This window comes from Salmo salar, chromosome ssa29 (assembly GCF_905237065.1).
Source record: "Salmo salar chromosome ssa29, Ssal_v3.1, whole genome shotgun sequence".
Lineage (NCBI taxonomy): Eukaryota > Metazoa > Chordata > Actinopteri > Salmoniformes > Salmonidae > Salmo > Salmo salar.
Window position 1 is genome coordinate 19,922,481 of NC_059470.1, and position 17,446 is coordinate 19,939,926.

The 17,446-nt window shown below is 43.1% G+C and overlaps 2 protein-coding genes across 2 annotated transcripts; one reads left to right on the forward strand and one right to left on the reverse strand.

Annotated features, from left to right (window-relative positions):
• Window positions 1–74: 74 nt before the first annotated feature.
• Window positions 75–2,351, reverse strand: nanog (nanog homeobox). Its single transcript, XM_014181073.2, has 4 exons — window positions 1,832–2,351; window positions 1,055–1,413; window positions 838–954; window positions 75–392 (listed from the first exon to the last, which is right to left on the reverse strand). Exons 1-4 carry the CDS (start codon window positions 2,214–2,216, stop codon window positions 96–98), a joined length of 1,158 nt encoding a protein of 385 aa, XP_014036548.1. The 5' UTR covers window positions 2,217–2,351; the 3' UTR covers window positions 75–95.
• Window positions 2,352–4,922: 2,571 nt separating this feature from the next.
• LOC106590255 (importin-4) lies at window positions 4,923–16,936 on the forward strand. The gene is made up of 29 exons (XM_014181064.2): window positions 4,923–5,279; window positions 5,581–5,667; window positions 7,037–7,116; window positions 7,257–7,298; window positions 7,497–7,626; window positions 7,835–8,014; window positions 8,136–8,201; window positions 8,338–8,439; window positions 8,549–8,632; window positions 8,769–8,924; window positions 9,017–9,070; window positions 9,298–9,407; window positions 9,621–9,859; window positions 10,586–10,699; window positions 11,000–11,113; window positions 11,278–11,401; window positions 11,566–11,677; window positions 11,798–11,919; window positions 12,146–12,223; window positions 12,492–12,549; window positions 12,659–12,764; window positions 12,956–13,149; window positions 14,462–14,512; window positions 14,614–14,739; window positions 14,989–15,215; window positions 15,499–15,631; window positions 15,929–16,033; window positions 16,229–16,298; window positions 16,397–16,936. Exons 1-29 carry the CDS (start codon window positions 5,214–5,216, stop codon window positions 16,525–16,527), a joined length of 3,261 nt encoding a protein of 1,086 aa, XP_014036539.1. The 5' UTR covers window positions 4,923–5,213; the 3' UTR covers window positions 16,528–16,936.
• Window positions 16,937–17,446: the final 510 nt, after the last annotated feature.

A 17,446-nucleotide genomic window follows, 5' to 3' on the forward strand; every position in this document is an offset into this window, starting at 1 on the left:
TAATAATCATTCAAAACGAGAAAAAATGTAATACCTTGACAAACCAGTGAATTTACCACCGAGACCACTAACATGTTACCTATGTTAGTTATTGGCTAGACTTGTGGAACAGTCATGTGGATGGGGCTCATGACTTTCCAGTCATCACTGTTGCTGCTAGTATGGTGGTTTACACTGACCGTGCTGTAGCCATTGGGGTATTCATGGGTCACAGCTGGGGGCAGGGGCCAGATGCCCAGGGGCCTTGCAGGGGGCTGGGGGGGCGAGGATGGCCGAGGGTACCCAACAGCATAGTAAGGCAGGTTCTGTTGAGGACTCTTCCTTAACATGGCCTCTCGAAACTGTTGAGCAATGGTGTGGTCCTGGATCTGTGCTTGGGGTTCGCCCTGAAACTAAAAAAACAAAACAGATGGTGGTTAATATCACCAAAGGTCAAAAGCACAGCTGTGCGTAGTGATGTATCATCCTGCCTTTAAGACATTGTCCAGACTAGGGACAGGTCTCCATTGTGGATGAGTCACTCTATGTCCAAGCCTATTGCCACTCTGTTACTGACCAACAGGATGCACAAGCTAGACAAGTGGTTGAGCAATATATACTGTAAGTGTAGTATTGCAAAAAAATAGTCAAATGCCTTAATTGGGTAAGGAAAATTACTATTGGACAGGGTTACAGAGCACCCACTCTCTGCAGGGATGGCAGAAAGTGGATGTTTGCAGTTAAGGGTTAACATATTTTCACCCCAACTCCTGTTTCCCCTGAAAAACAGATGCTGACAGTGCTCATGCATCTTTATTCACCTGCTACATTAAGTTAGAGCACTACAATTGTGCTCACCTGAGGGCGCTGTGGCATGTTGGGGTAGCCAGGGTTGGGGTACCCAGGTGGTGCCCAGCTTTCGTCTTTCTGGTGCCTCTTCAGTTTCATCCTGCGATTCTGGAACCATGTTTTTACCTGTAAGAACACATTGGGCAACAGAAACAAATACCAGCTATGATTTGATACATTTGTGAAGTGCAGGTTGTTCTTAACACAGTGAGTAGCCTTAACTCACCTGTTTGTAAGTTAGCCCAGTCAGTCCAGACAGGGTCTTCATCTCAGCAGGGGTGAGGTACTTCTGCATGTTAAACCTATGAGTAAGGGCACCCATTTGGCCTGTTGAGAAAGCAGTTCGAGCTTTTTGTTTAGGGATATTCTTGTCCACTTTCTCTGGGGAAGATGGGGGCAATGACTGCAGGGTGCAGTCCTCACTCCCCATAACTTGTAGACTTCTAAACTCCTCTGGAGGAGAACTGGAGACATGCCCACTGCCATTTGGGCTTCCACTGGCTGTCTCCAACTCATTTCTCACCCAGGTGGTATGGTTGGCTTGAGAATTGTGCGCCTCTCGGTCGTTCGCAAAACTCAAAGAATCTGAGTGAGGAAAGGAGAAAAGTATGTACGCTTACTGGTATGTGAAGTCAGTTTTTTGCTTGATTACTTTAAATTCTCACGTGCAAACGTGGTTGTGCCATTGTCCACGCAATCTGACCAAGAGTAAACCCTTGCGCCAGTGGTCACTTTTAGCGGTTCATAACAAATAACCAGTAAGACGGCGTTGGATATACAAACACACATGGGCTCCGTTTGAGAGGGAGATCGTCACTTTAGCCCGAGACCCATCAAATACAGTGCAATAACTACCACTATGTCTACGATACCGCCCGTTACATTGACAAACTAGTTACCTAGAGTACAGTAGGACGCATTTACACGGATAGAGACTTACTCGGTGATCACAAAACAAGAACTAGTTAATGTTAGCTACATACCAGTAGCAGTAGTTATTTACCTGGTGAGGTGTGGGTCTCTGAGTCGCTCTGAGTGTCACTACTTGGCCGCTCGGTCTCCGTTTGCGGATCATGCGGAGCCCGGTTGTTGGAAATGAAAAGGCGGCCACTCTGGGTATGGCTGTGAGGGTCACCAAGACATGCCACAGAACCCGGGTATTGGCCATTGCTCGTGCCAGCATTGTTTTGTTCGGGAGTCCAGGATGGTGATTGATGCTGTGGCTGCGCTTGCGAGTAGTAGCTGGCGCTGACCCCAGGGTTGTATGTGGCCTCTGTCCAGCTGGAGAAGTTAGGATGATTTTGCTCAGCCCCTGGTTGGTACACGAGACCATAGGCAAAACGGTGGTAGGATGGGTTGAAGCTCACTGGTAGCTTCCAGTCTGCCATATTTTTCACTAACGTTAGTAGGCCTATGTGAACAAGAACCGTCCAAACAAATTGTCACGCAGTTTCCTAAAGATTGAAAACCACAAAACCACCCTTCCAGAAGCTCGAAAGTTCCTTGGTATGCTGTTTATAGGTGAATGTGTCTGGGTGTGGGTCAAGGTCGCAGCCAATCAGTCTTTCATTCAGGTATCTTGGCAGTGAGGCCGCGCCCCTGGAAGGGTCCATTCATTATTTCCATTATACACACATTTTGAACTAAATAGTAATTTGCACAAGCAAAATAGTTTCGACAGAAAGATGCTAAAAAGTATTTGGCAGAAACAGTTTAATGAATGGTTTGATTTATTTTGGTGCAATTCATTCCTCTTTATCGGATATCCATAAAATGATCAGCATTTAGATTTTAAAAGATTGAACTAGCTAATTGCAGAGTGCACACTTAATAGCTAGTTATTTATAATATCATTGCCAGTGCCACTGTGAGTTCCCATATTTGATTGATAAAATGTATCCTTTCTTCACCTTGAAAAGACTACATTTGATTAAATGTGGTAATGAAGTTTAATGGTTAGGGTGTTGTGCTCAGTCTCCTAATCTCATATTTTAATTTAAATAGGCCCATAACGTTTTAAGACATTTTTATTGTCAACTCTTGAATTGAACCACTGGGCACACACTGGTTGAATCCTCCACATTGTTTTCACTTCATTTCAGTGAAATTACGTTTAACCAATGTGGAATATATGTTGAATTAATGTCTATGCCCAGTGGGTTATAACTATAATTGACATATCTATCAATCATAGTGGCAAAGCCTATCACTTCTATGTAGGCCTAATTTATTACACATGTCAAACATGTTTATCTCTCCTTGGATCAGAATGTTCATTTCCTCACATCTTTGCCATAAAGTGTCTCTTCAGATCTGTCCCATTGTTGTTCAGGTACCCTCGGGGTAGTACTGATTTTAACAGTTTTTCAACCAAGTTAACAGTTGTCTCACCAAGGATTGCATTATTCTTCAATTGTGGAGAGAGACAAAACATTTTTAGCGATGGTGGTGGCTGTGAGTGGTATAAATATATGGATTCCTTTTACCTACACAAATGTGTTTAGCAATGGTGGCCTAAATGGCTGTGAGTGATAGAAATATGTGTATTAATTTAACCTCCAGAAATGGAATTAAAATCAAACATTGCAATGAACAAGAATGTAGTATGTAGCCTAAAGACTATGCTTTTACTTTACACTCCCTATGTTTTTGTCCAGACATATATCACTGTCAGGGGGCAACTCATCTTGGTTAGATGTGATTATCACTCCATGATTGAATCTATAGGCATTGTAATGTCTCTTTGTTGTTTGGTTTAAAAGTGCAAATTGAAACGCCGTCTACATGTCTCTCACAGCATGTTGTTGATCATGCTGTTAGTACACCTCAAATGCAAAGGTGATCACTGATTACTTTGTACTTGAGCCTTTTACCCTCCTCAGATACAATTTGTTCACAATGGCTGGACATGTAAATGCAGTGTATGGTCAACCCAGGTAGCAATACTTTCACAAACTGGCACAAACTGTCCTAAGTATTACCATTCAAATGCTTGTTTGTGGTCCACCTCCTTGGCTGCATTGACATTTCAATTATTCAGTTAGTGGTGAAAATATGTGATAATGTTGTGCCTATGGGACTATTAGTATAGCTACTGATCTTTACCTGGGGGGATACAGTAGCTAAGACAGTATCCTAAATGCGATTTTATTCTAAATGCTAGGCCTATTTGTACACTCAATGCATTTTGTATCTTTTGTAGATGCATAGAAAAATGTACATGCTTGGACACGTGTATGTAGGGGCTCCCGAGGGGCGCAGCGGTCAGACACAGACACCCTGGTTCAATTCCAGGCAGTATCACAACCGGCCGTAATCGGGTGTCCCATATGGCGCGCACAATTGGCCAAGGGTCGTCCGGGTTTGGCCAGTGTAGGCCGTCATTGTAAATAAAAATGTGTTGTTAAATAAAGGCTAAGTTAAGATATATATATGTTATGGCATACGTAAGTGTGTAGACTTTATTCGTGGACAGTTCTTTATTTGTTTGTAAAAAAATATATTGTTTTGTTTTACCTCGTCAATGAAGGGAGAAATACGTATTATAGTACAGTATATAACGTTTTATAAGTATCTTAGGAAATAAATAGCCCATTTCAATTAATTGTTCTTTGAATTAAGGCCTACGTCATAATTATGTTTAGACTGTGGCACAAAATATTATTCTAGATAAACCTTTACATGAGAATTTGTGATGACAGAAAATGTTTCATTTTTAATAAGAAAGTGAGTTGTCCACCTTGATGCCTGTGAAAACAAAAGTTAGGAACAGGAAGATCAGTCAGGCAAGTTGTTTTTTCGTTAATCGATGTCTTTAGTGTCACAGTGTGGGACGAGGTTTTGTTGCCTAAAGAAGGTGCAAATTGTCACCTATACTACTATGCATGTCAATTGAGACATTTTCAACTACAACAACGTTTTTGCAACTTCAAAACGTTCAGAATTGGTCATGCAAATAGTAGTTTATGCTGTTCGCTCACTAACAATAACTGATCATGGTTTACCCTCCGTCCAAAAGCAGGCGCTGTACATTTGTGCAGCATGTGTTATGTGTATTTCAATGTGGTCCCTTTAACAACGCGGTTCACGTGGAACTCCCAGGGTTCTGTCCTTGGTTTTAATGTCTGTGGTTCTGTCCCGCGTGGTGACTTGATGGAACGAACCAGACTTGGAGCGACACTCAAATCTCAACCGCCGCCGATTTGGGTTACTAAACCGGTGTAAAAAAAATTAACCATACATATTTTGATGCGCTAACTAGCTAGAGAATTTATCACATTAGTCAAGTTAGTTCACTGTTTTGCCCTGTGAAGGGCCAACTTTTAGCACATCATTTTGAATAATACCATCAACTCTCAGAAACACCGATTTTCGGAAGAGCCAAGATGTCTGGGGAACTAGAACAGATTCTCTTACAACTCACGCAGCCTGACAATGCGATTATTCAGCAGGTAATAATTCCTTACTGAACCTATAAATGTGGGATTTACCCTGACATGCTTTGATAACAAGCACCGGTAACTAACGTTAGCTAGCTAACTAACTAAGCTAACTGTTAATCAAAATGGACACCTGTTGCTAGGCAAATTATGTCACATCACGAACCAGTGTGGCTAACTGACAGAATTCAAACGCAATCTTAGTCACTTCATAAACGTGACAGTTCGCTAACGTTTAAGCCGCCTGCCTGGCTAACTTTCTTTATTCCAGTCAGTATTTACCATGTCCAACATATTTTTCTCCCCCGTACAGGCCACCGCCCAGTTGAAGCTGGCTTTTAAAGACCCAGCCATAATCCCAGCGTTGTGTGCTGTCATGACTGGGTCCCAGAACCCACAGGTATGTAACTAGGTTACATATTAGTTAGACAAACACCTATCATCAGTGTGATAGATAGTGTCTTGAGAAAGTATTCATACCCCCTTGACTTATTTAGCATTTTATTGTTAAAGCCTGAATTCAAAACAGAATAGATTTTGTGAATATATTATTTTTCTCACCAATCTACACACAATAACATATAATGACAAAGTGAAACATGTTTTTATAAATGTTAGCAAATGTATTGAAAATCAAATACAGAAATATCAAATGAACGTAAGTATTCACACCCCTGAGTCAATACTTTGTAGAAGCACCTTTGTCAGCGATTACAGCTGTGAGTCTTTCTGCATAAGTCTGAGAGCTTTCCACACCTGGAGTGTGTAACATTTGCCCATTATTCTTAAAAAAATTATTGAAGCTCTGTCAAATTGGTTGTTGATCATTGCTAGACAACCATTTTCAGATCCACCACTATGCTTGGAAATATGGAGAGTGGTATCAATGTCTTAAGTTTTAGTGTGGGACGAGGTACTCTTTCGATTTGCCCCAGACATAACACTTTGTATTTAGAACAAAAGTTATTTTATTTTTTATATATTACTTTAGTGCCTTGTTGCAAACAGGATGCATATTTTGGATTATTTTATTATGTAGAGGCTTCCTTTTCACTCTGTCAATTAGGTTAGTATTGTGGAGTAACTGCAATGTTGTTGACCCATCCTAAGTTATCTGCTATCACAGTCATTAAACTCTTAACTGTTAAAGTCACCATTTGCTTCATGGTGAAAAATCTGAGCGGGTTCCTTCCTCTCCGGCAACTGAGCTAGGAATGACGCCTGTGTCTTTGTAGTGACTGGTTGTAAGTGTAATTAATAACTCTAAAGTGTGATTCACAACTTCTCCATGCTCAATAGGTGCCCTTCTTTGCGAAGCATTGGAAAACCTCCCCGATCTTTGTGGTTGAATCTGTGTGAAATTGTATGTGTAGGATACAGAGATGAGGTAGTCATTGAACACAGTGAGTCCATGCAACTTATTATGTGACTTGTTAAGCACATTTTTACTACTGAACCTATTTAGGCTTGCCATAACAAAGGGGTTGAATACTTATTTTCTTAATTAATTTGTAAAAACGTGTTCTACTTTGACATTATGTGGTATTGTGTGTAGGCCAGTGAATTTTTATTTATTTAAATGTTAGAGCATGAATTTAAATTCATGTCTAACACAACAAAATGTGGAAAAAGTCAAGGGTTGTGAATACTTTCTGAAGGTATGTGTAACCCAGGGGTTTGCATGCCCTACTCGGTTGTATGTGTTCTATTTGTACGGCTTATCGCCGGCTCTCATCAGTGCATTCATTGTTTTTCTACCCTCCTTTCAGATCCGCCAGTCAGCTGCAGTGATGTTGCGGATGAGAGTAAAGAAGCATTGGAAGAAGATTAGCCTTGATCACAGAGAGAGGTTGGCTGCCCTTTGTCTAATTCCCCCACAATCAGCCATTTCTAAGTCTTCTGTATTGGACTGTTGAATGAATTCCCACTGAGCTTTATTTGTTATACGTTTCCATTGTATTTTTTTCTTTTTTCTTTCTTGCTTCTTAGTCTGAAAGCAGTGGTACTACAAGCTTTTCAGCAGGAGACGGAGTAAGTATCTATTGTCCTTTACATAAAAACAGTCACATAGCTTTTGAGGTGGAAAACTAGGCATATCCTACTAGAATATCAATGGGTTATAATACAGATGTATAGCTACAACCTATCTGACCATAACCACTAACCCATCCAACACACCAATTAAACTTGTTCAATCTGAACTTGACAATAACCCTCCTCTGTTTCCAGACACACAGTGCGCCACTCCCTCTCACAGCTCAGTGCAGTGATGGTCAAACACGAGACGCCAGACCGCTGGCCTGCTCTATTCACACTCCTCAACCAGTCCACCAAGAGCAACAACCCAACGGACAGACAGGTATCAGCTTCTATAGACAGAACTAAAACACAGTCATGTATTTGTTGTACATGAACAAAGAGAGGTTTTGCAGTATGTGGCTTTGATTTGAGCTCTTGATGGTTGCTCACTGATTGGTCAGAATATGCATAGATCAATATATTTTGAATACATTCTATGCATCTTAGGTACCCTAAGCCAATCACTAAAATACCCCTGTCTCTCTCAGGTGGGTCTACTCTTGCTCAGCAAAGTGGTGGAGTCCAACCCAGAGCCCTTCAAGCCCCATTACCGCCAACTGCTGCAGCTGTTTGGCACCGTGCTGCAAGACCTGGACAACCCCACAGCTATGTACTACTGCATCCTCACCCTCACTGCTATGACTGCCTACACTGGCACAGAGGAGATGGTGAGGCCACAATCAATGAGGCCACAATCAATCTATTTTATGCCTTTTTGGAGTGAACAGAAATGTAGTCTACCATCATCCTTCATTGCTGTGCTGAAATGAAATCTCCTGTGTCTTTCAGAACCTCATGCGCTCCCTCATCCCAAGACTGATCATTGCGCTCAAACACCTAATCAAGGCAGACCAGGTAGGGTGTACTTCAATATGTCAGCCCCCACTAGCACCACTGCTGTATTGCACTGATGATTGCATCAGTCTTCTGGGATTACTATTAAATGGAGCTTCAAACACTATTGTCCCTTGATTGGATTGTTTCTGACCAGGGTCAGGCCAGTGATGCCATGGAGGTGTTTGATGAGCTTATGGAGAGTGAGGTGTCAATCATTGTGCCACACATTGCTGAAATTGTCCATTTCTGCTTGGAGGTGAGAACAGAGCTTCTTGTAATTATATTTGTAATGACTTTTTGCTTACATTGAAGGAAATGTGATGGGTTGTCTTGTTGACGGTGAAATGTGTGTATGTTCGTCTCAGGTCAGTGCAGACACCACCCTGACTGACTCCCTGCGTGTAAAGGCTCTGTCCTGCATCGCTTTTCTCATCCGACTCAAGAGCAAGGTAAAGTTGCCCAGTTATAAATGGATGCTTTAGACTATGGAGATGCACCCCGAGCACTGTGTCCTTTTATCCTTTTTGTCAGTTAAAATATGTGGAGCTTGTCAGTGATGTATGCTGTGCTCTCTGCCTCCTGCAGACGGTGCTAAAGCAGAAGCTGCTGAATCCCATCCTGCAGACAGTGTTCCCTGTGCTGAGTGCAGCGCCCCCACCTGGGGAGGAGGACCCAGAGGATGAGGAGAATGGCGACGAGGGCGACACCGACAACGAAAGTCCTAAACACTTTGCTGCTCAGGTCAACTTCCCTTGAGAAATAACCACATGCAAAGAACAGAAGGGGTGTATTTTTTTTTTTGTGCCTAAAATATAATCTCTCTTCGTCTGCAGGTTATTGACACCATGGCTCTTCACATGCCCCCTGAGAAACTATTCCAGCAGCTGGTTAGTAAACACACTCACTTGCTTTATATGAATGTTATAATTTGCCTTTCAGTCAGACACTTCATGAAGTTATCTCTGTGCTGCAGCAGTATGTAGCCATCATTGTATTAGTAGCTGCATTGTTTATAACTTGCAGTCATACGGAGTTGTACACATATTTCCATGCATAAAGCACAAATAGTTTTATTATGTATGTATGTATGTCTGACCCATGGCATATCCATCAGATGCCACTGACCCAGGTGTGCCTGGCCAGTGAGAACCCCTATGAGAGGAAGGCAGGCTTGATGTGTATGGCAGTGCTGGCTGAGGGCTGTGCCGACCACATACGGACTAAGTGAGTCAATGCTGCTTTCTCTTATTCAGTGGCTCCCTGTCCAAAAAACAGTTAATTTAATTTGTTTCATTTGCCAATGTCCAGTCCTTTAGTGTGTTTTGGAGCTGAAATAATCCAGAGCAATGTTTTTCTCTCTTATTTTTCTCTCATTCAAATGGAACCATTGTCTTTTTCCTGCTAATCCCACTGTCCATCTGTTCCTCTGTGTGTCAGGTTGCTGTCCTCCATGCTGCAGACGGTGTGCCAGAGTCTGTCAGACAATAACCAGGTAGTCCGCAGCGCCGGCCTCTTTGCCCTGGGACAGTTCTCAGAGCACCTGCAGCCCGAGGTCAGTAAGTACTGTGCCGAGCTGATGCCACTTTTGCTGGGCTACATGTCGGCTCTGAACCAGGCCAAGATCGGACACATCACCAAGGCCTTCTACGCCCTGGAGAACTTCATGGAAAACCTGGGTGAGGATCCTCCCATTCACCTTTATCCTGATCCATACCCAACTGTCTTGCTATTATTTGGGGCGGCAGCATAGCCTAGTGGACTAGTAACCGAAAGGTTGCAAAATCGAATCCCCGAGCTGACAAGGTACGAATCTGTCGTTCTGCCCCTGAACAAGGCAGTTAACCCACTGTTCCTAGGCCGTCATTGAAAATAAGAATTGCCTAGTTAAATAAAGGTTAAAAAAATAAAAATAATAATAATTGGGTTCAGAAACGTGTATTTGTTATTTAAAATACTTTTTCTGTGTATTGAAATACACAGCCCAAAACAAGTACTTTTATTTTAGTATTTGAATTACTTAATTTTTTTTGCAAATAGCATTTCAAATTGTGTTAAAGTATTTTCCAATACAAACACTATTTTCAAATACCTGGGTTAAATGTATGGGAGTGTATTTGAGTTTTTTTTAAATACTTGGAAGTGTATTTCCAAATGCATTCCAATATTCAACCCAAGTCTGTTTTAGTTCTATTCTATACTAATTGGAGGATGCCAAAATGCTAAGCTGTTGCTAGGTAAACAAATGTTGAGCCTCTGACTCTCTTGCTCTCTAATCTTGCCCCTAGACTACTTTTAAGGTACTGATAATATAAGATTTGAATATGTCATTTGGGGGAAATAATCTTTTTAACCCCCTCTGTACTGTGCTGATGTTTTTCATGAACTGTTCCATCCCCTATCAGGTTCGGAGATTGAGCCCTACCTGCCCACCCTGATGGAGACCATGTTGTCTGCCCTCAGCAACGCAGAGAACCTGAAGCTCAAAGAGCTGGCTGTCAGTGCCATAGGAGCTATAGGTAACACTGCAAAAGTCCATTTAGGATTGAGCCTTTCAACAGAGCATGTTACAGCTCAATCATTTGGAATGGCTTCCGCTTGAGTCTTCCTTCGTCCACACTTATCTGAAAGGACTGCTAAAGTCAAAAGTAAGTCCGTTGCTTTGAAAACATCTTTCAGATCAGGGCAGATGGAAAGGACACAAGGAGAGGAGGCCACTTGAGACTATTGAGATGCATCGGGTCTATTTTAGACGTTTTAAAAGACTGGAATGTGTATCACTGTAACTGTATTAACTGTATCCCTTCTCTTCCTTTCAGCCAATGCAGCCAAAGAGAAGCTAGTTCCTTACTTCCCACCTGTCATTGAGAGTCTGAAGGGCTTCCTCACTGACACAAGGGATGAGATGAGGGCTCTGCAAACACAGGCTCTGGGTAGGCTAACTATCTCTAAGCCTTAGTCTGTTTGATGTGGTCATCCAGCAGACACTTATAGTCCATGCTATTGACAGTTTAGGGCTGATCTGTCTTGCGTCATAGAGATTCTTTTAACCCGAGTCACGTATGGATGACGAATGGGGTTTCCTTTGTTCTGTCAGATACTCTGTCAGTGCTGGCCCGCACCATAGGCAAGGATGTGTTCAGCCCCCTGGCTGCAGAGTGTGTTCAGCTGGGACTCAACCTCACCAATGCCATCGACGACCCCGACCTGCGGCGCTGCACGTATGTAGTGTGTGTCTGAGATGCTCTCACTCTAATAGAAGTCCTGCCAGCCTGTTGGGTTTGGCGTTCAGAGTGCATGACTGTTTTCTGACTTTTTGATGACTTTGTATTGAACCCATGTGCTTCTCCCCCCTCGATCCTTCTCTGTCTCTTTCTGTGTACAGGTACAGCCTGTTCTCGGCCGTGTCCACAGTGAGTCCAGACTGTCTGAGTCCCCACCTCACAGCTATCACCACCATCATGCTGTTGTCCCTCAAGTCCACAGAGGGAGTCACGGTCAGTCTGACAGACACTGCTATAACTCCTATTCACACTCTATTCTATTCTCTTACACCATTGAGAAATTGCAAAAAATATAGTTTCCGTAGTTTAAAAAAATATCCTTTTCATCCTTAGGCTCACCTTGAGGAGGACAAGACTTTTGTCCTGCTGGACGACGACGATGATGATGACGACACCGAGGGAGATGCCATTTTGGATGACGAGGGGGCCGACACCGCGGACCCAGACACAGCCGGGTACGTTTCTCATCTGATTATCTTTCATTTTATGACCTTTGCTGTGTTTTTTTTTGTGGGGCAGGAGTAAAGACACAATGCAAACTTCAAAGCAGCTGACATAAAAGTAGTCAATTGAAACAAATGGAAGCCATTTTGTTTGTCAGGCTTGTGCCTAAAGAACTAGATGGAGGTGATTCCCTCTGTCCTTCTCCATTTTAATCTCTGTGCTCTCTCCATTCCCCAGGTTCAGTGTGGAAAACGCCTACATTGACGAGAAGGAGGACGCCTGTGATGCTCTGGGAGAGATTGCCTTCAACACTGGGTAAAGACTCAAGAGCAAAGAGAGATTTTGAGTGTTGCATGTCACAGACCATCTGGGTTCTATGTTCATTCCGCGTTGCATGGTATCTGCAGCTAGCCACTTCTCCGGTTGGCCCCTCTATGCCTAGAGTCCTTGAAAATCTGTCGATACAATCATCTCACTTCGCAGCAACTTTTCCTCATTTAACTTCCGCTGTCTTCCAGTATGCAAATGGAAATGTGTTGTCCCTACAGTCACTGATGTCTCCTTATCCTTTTCACCCATTCAGTGCTGCCTTCCAGCCCTTCCTGGAGTCCAGCTTTCAGCAGGTCTATGAGCTGCGTGATGTAAGTAATGTAGCACAGCTCATCCATCCTCCTCTCCCTCTGTAATGGGTAGTTTGTATGTTGGTCAGCGTTGACTATCTCTGACCATGCGTTCCTGTCCTCCCCTCAGTTCCCCCACGAGGACGTACGCAGGGCTGCCTTCGGGGCCATGGGCCAGTTCTGCCGAGCTCAACACAAAGTGTGGCAGGAGAATCCCACTGAGGCCAACCACCAGGGTAACTCGCTCGACCTCTACCTCATCAGAGCCTTGGCTCTTTGAATTTCTGAAGCATCTTATGTGGCGCTATTATAGAGTTTTTCTAAGAGAATTATTAAACGTATCAAATGAGATAATAGTTAAGACATTCATTCTGGGAATTAGCCAGGCCTGTCTAAAAAAAAATACAATTAAGCTTCCTTCCCTCAGCCATGCAGAAGCTGCTGGGGGTGGTGCTTCCCAGCTTCTTGGAGGCGGTGCGCGGTGAGCGTGAGCGCCAGGTGGTGATGGGTGTGCTGGAGGCCATGAACGCCGTGCTGAAGGCCTGCCAGGGGGAAGCGCTGCAGAGCCCTGGGCGCCTGCAGGAGATCAGTCAGGCCATCCGAGATGTGCTCAAGAAGAGGGTGAGCTCACACAAACCAAGCCTGAGTGCTCTTCACAGGCAGGATGTCCCCCATTTATTCATTTAGGATATCTGATATCAGAATATGTGTTAGTGTGGACGTAGCTTTTTCCACTCACAGCCCCAGTCTTCCCATATACGGGTTGAAAATGCACAATTTATTCATTGATCAGTGCCTAAATTGGAACCCGGTGGCTGTACATTAGCATGCTATACATGACGTCAGCACTGCACGCGACAAGAGATGCCCCCATCCCTTCCGCTAATAGGGATACTTTTGCCCATTTGTTGTCTGAGTGAGGGAAATGCTGTAAATCGAGAGGAGTCGGTGTTCTGACAAATGAAACGTTGAGGATTATAATAAATATCGCTTCGATGTCATACAAGCAAACCACACACCTATGAGTCCAAATGTGCACGTCACATTTCCATATTTGAACATTGAGTTTACATGATCAACATTTACGTTGGCCATGTTTGATCCACAGTTACAAGGACGACATGCGCTATAGCCTGGGTTGTCCTGAACACAATGAGCCTATGTTTGTCGTATTGTGAAGAACATTTGCAGCAGAACATGCACTTGAATGCACTCATGAGTCCGATCTGTTTGTCTGAAGTGCCTTTTGTAAGCCTAACACTGTAAGATCGTGTTGTATAACTTAGCTAGTCATGTTGTCAGTAGAATAAGCTTTAAAATTATGCCAACCTGACCCAGATCGCAATTTATAATGGAATGTATTTGGATTGCATACAGTGCCTAAAATGTACTATTTAAAAATCTACCAGCCACTAAGATTTTTTACAAGGCAAAATAATTTTTAAGTCATAAGTGCTTTGAACTGACTTATGAACTGTGCACAGTTGGAGACACCAGTTGGACCTCTCACTCAAACCCTGGGAATATTTTTTTTCTTTTCTTGCACCTACTCCAAAATGTCAATGGATATTCTTATGTTACTGAATGTACCCAGAGTATTTTTAGACTTTGTTATTGACAAATGCTGTGAAAAGTACAGTAAATGTAAAATGCACATAAAATCAAACATGTCATGTTTACGTCGACTTGTGTCAGGTGAACTGTTGTCCTCACTTTTTGTTATGATAATTTCCCCGTAATATATCGGACCAAGTGTTTTCTTTCACTTGCTACCATGGTCATGCTTTTTACAGTTCTTCTGTTTTAAAACCTTTCAATTTGGCTCTATCCATATAGGCCAATTCCCACAAATGTAAGGGGTTAAAGGGCATCGTAGCATAATAGGAAAAGAATGTGATAATCCTTTGACCCTCCCCTTACCCTGTGTCTACAGACTGTCTGTCAGGACGGAGGAGGAGATGAGGCAGATGATGACGAGCAGCAGGTGGGGTTTCCTCTCTCTTTCGTCACACTCTCCAGCACTGGCAGGATCGGATGTCTTCCAAGTGTATGGTGCAAATGATATGACCATGTTGTGTGTTGTAGGCGGAGTATGATGCCATGCTCCAGGAGTTTGCAGGTGAGGGGATCCCTCTGCTGGCCTCAGCCGTACCAGCGGACACCTTCCAGCCCCATCTCAACGAGCTGCTGCCCCTCATCATGAACAAGGCTGTGAGTCAACCTACCACTAGACCGTTAGCACTGGGTTCAAATAACCCAAGTCATTTACTCCAGTTGACAATCTATCAATATAGAAATTAATAGACCTAATTCCTAATTCATTTTGTGTTGAAATTCTACAATTTTCTCAACGAAAGTTGTTTTTATTTTGTAAAAAATGTCAGCGTTAAGTACAGAGGCATACTGAAGGATAAACCTTTAGTTCGATGTTTATTGAATGAGGATGGATTTGTTCCTCAGAAATCGTCGTGCACGGTGGCTGACCGTTCCTTCTCCGTGGGCACGCTCGGAGAGATCCTGCAATCCCTGGTCAGTGTGTCCGGGGGAAGGGCCTGTGCTGGTAAACTGTCCAATCGGCTGCTGCCTGTGCTGGTGGCCGGGGTGAGAGACAGTGACAACGAGGTTCGCAACAACAGCGTGTTTGGACTGGGAGCTCTGGCCCAGGCTGCTGGACCACTTGTCGCTCAGTATCCCTCTCAATTGTGTGTGTGTGTGTGTGTGTTTTTGTATGTGGGTGTATGTGATTGTGTTTGAGCATTGTTAAAGACATGCTCCGGTACTTCGGCGACTAAGCACTACTGGCTAAAAAGTATACAAACGTACTGGAGAATCTCTTTTAACTCACTGTTATAGTTCACATGAGTAGCTAGGTACATTGACCAGCACTGACCATGTGATTTAGATTCTATTACTGTAGTACTGGCCTGTCCAGCAGCCTAGGGTGTTTTCCTCAACTCCTGTCCCTCCCAGAGACTACCCCATGATGCTGTCCCTCTTCTCCAACCTGCTGTCCAAAGAACAGGACAGGAGGGTGATTGACAATCTGTGTGCTGCCCTCTGCAGGATGATCATGAGCCACATGGAGGGTGTCCCTCTGGAACAGGTACTGTCTGCATTTTCATGTATGGGATTTTATGCCGGGCCAATGCCTAACTCGAGGTGTTTGCATGACTCTGGAAGATTTGTGTGGAACTTTGAGTTGTTCTGACTGAACTTTAAGTTGCTCTGAGAATATCTGGGACCTGTGGGACCCAAATGCTGTATATCTGGGACCCAAATGCTGTATATTAGATTTACAATGTGAGTTTGCCACAGGCTTATTGACGTACACAGCCGCACGAGTTGAAGAGTTGAGTGTCCTCAGTGATGCTGACATGGAGAACTCTTATCTCTGTCCTAGGTGTTCCCGGCCCTCCTGGCCTGCCTCCCTCTGAAGGAGGACCTGGAGGAGAACAAGACTGTGTACAGCTGCTTGGCCATGCTCTACTCACAGAACCCTGCAATGGTATGTTCCCACTCATTTATTTAGCCTGTTTGGCTTTCTTAAACTGATCACATCATATGATACTTTATTGTCCATTTCCATTGAAATACACACAGATCTAGAATTGATCTCTGAATGTGTAATTCCACAATGTTGGCTAGTAACTATGTCAAATACTCATCTGTATTTTACTAATAATAAGTGTTGTCTCATTAGGTGGTGAGTCAAATTAAGCCAATAGTATCTGCTTCGAGCCACGTCCTGGGAACGAAGGACCTTGATCCAGGTAAGAGAACCTTATATCGTGATGGGTTTCCTTTCCTCTTCGTGTACCTAAGTTGTCGTATGTAGATATAAAACGTTATGACAATGTTGGTCATCCAGAAACCCAGAACACCCTGGTCATGCTGCTCCGAGACGTCGCTCAGCGCCACTCCCAGAAATTTGAGGGTGCCGTGAGGTCACTTCCTGCCGAGCAGAAGATGAAGCTGACTGCAGCCGTCAGCCAATCGTAACACACCACACCAAGCAACTATTCTATTCTCCAGTGAAAGCCAGTGAAATTTATTTTTTATTTTTTACTACAGATGACAAATGGGACAGTAGTTGGGTCATTCAAATTTGCCAAACTCCGGCACTTGAACCATTCTACTATTAGTAGTATTATAATTTTTCAGAGGTTGTTCCCAGTATTAACTTTTTTTATTTATATTGCCTGTTTTTATTATTTTAATTTAGATTTTGTGTGCGTAACCTGTCTTTTTTTTTTTTTTTTTTGGTCACTTGTTACCCTTGTTGTACCTAAGAGTATCTTATCTATTTGCTGCTGTCCCCCTTTTGCCACAAATTTGATTAACTTCTGGCTGGGCTAGTATTGAGTATGAAGCAATGAACTGAACTCATTATAAATGCCTTTTTTGCAGACTTGTCAGTGTCATGCAGTGTTCTTTCCCCTCACTCATCGTTCAATCCCCCCTTTCCGGTTCCATTGTTTCTCTCTCAGCTGTCCATTATTCAGAGAGCTCCCCATCGTGCTTAGTAAGGTGGTTTTGTGAATCGGGGCAAATCGGCCACAATGCACTCATCTGAACTCCAGTGTGGTGTGTGTTGCATAGTATCTCCAGTTCTTTCTTTATTCCCAAACTACAGGATTTTATATTTACTCATTATGAAAAGGCAGCATTTTTTTATTAGTATTTTATTTAAATCTGACACATTTGGCATCATATGCTTTCAGGCAGGTACACTTGCTTAACAGCTTCTGCTGGGTTCAGCAATCAAATCTTAACAAATATTCCCATTTATAATTATTCTTTCATTCTATCAACAGTTCTTTCAGCCCACAATCAGTAACTACTAGTTACATCACCTACTCAAACCCATCTGGCATGTGCATATTACCGGCAATAGCTGGACAAACCTAAGTCTATAGAG

Coding starts and splice junctions, on each gene's coding strand:
- nanog (XM_014181073.2), bottom strand. CDS start 2,216: ATGGCAGACTGGAAGCTACCAGTGAGCTTCAACCCATCCTACCACCGT. Junction 955..1,054: donor CTGGGCTAACTTACAAACAG/GTGAGTTAAGGC, acceptor GTGTTCTTACAG/GTAAAAACATGGTTCCAGAA. Junction 393..837: donor ACATGCCACAGCGCCCTCAG/GTGAGCACAATT, acceptor TTGTTTTTTTAG/TTTCAGGGCGAACCCCAAGC.
- LOC106590255 (XM_014181064.2), top strand. CDS start 5,214: ATGTCTGGGGAACTAGAACAGATTCTCTTACAACTCACGCAGCCTGAC. Junction 11,678..11,797: donor AGTCCACAGAGGGAGTCACG/GTCAGTCTGACA, acceptor TTTCATCCTTAG/GCTCACCTTGAGGAGGACAA. Junction 15,632..15,928: donor AGGGTGTCCCTCTGGAACAG/GTACTGTCTGCA, acceptor TCTCTGTCCTAG/GTGTTCCCGGCCCTCCTGGC.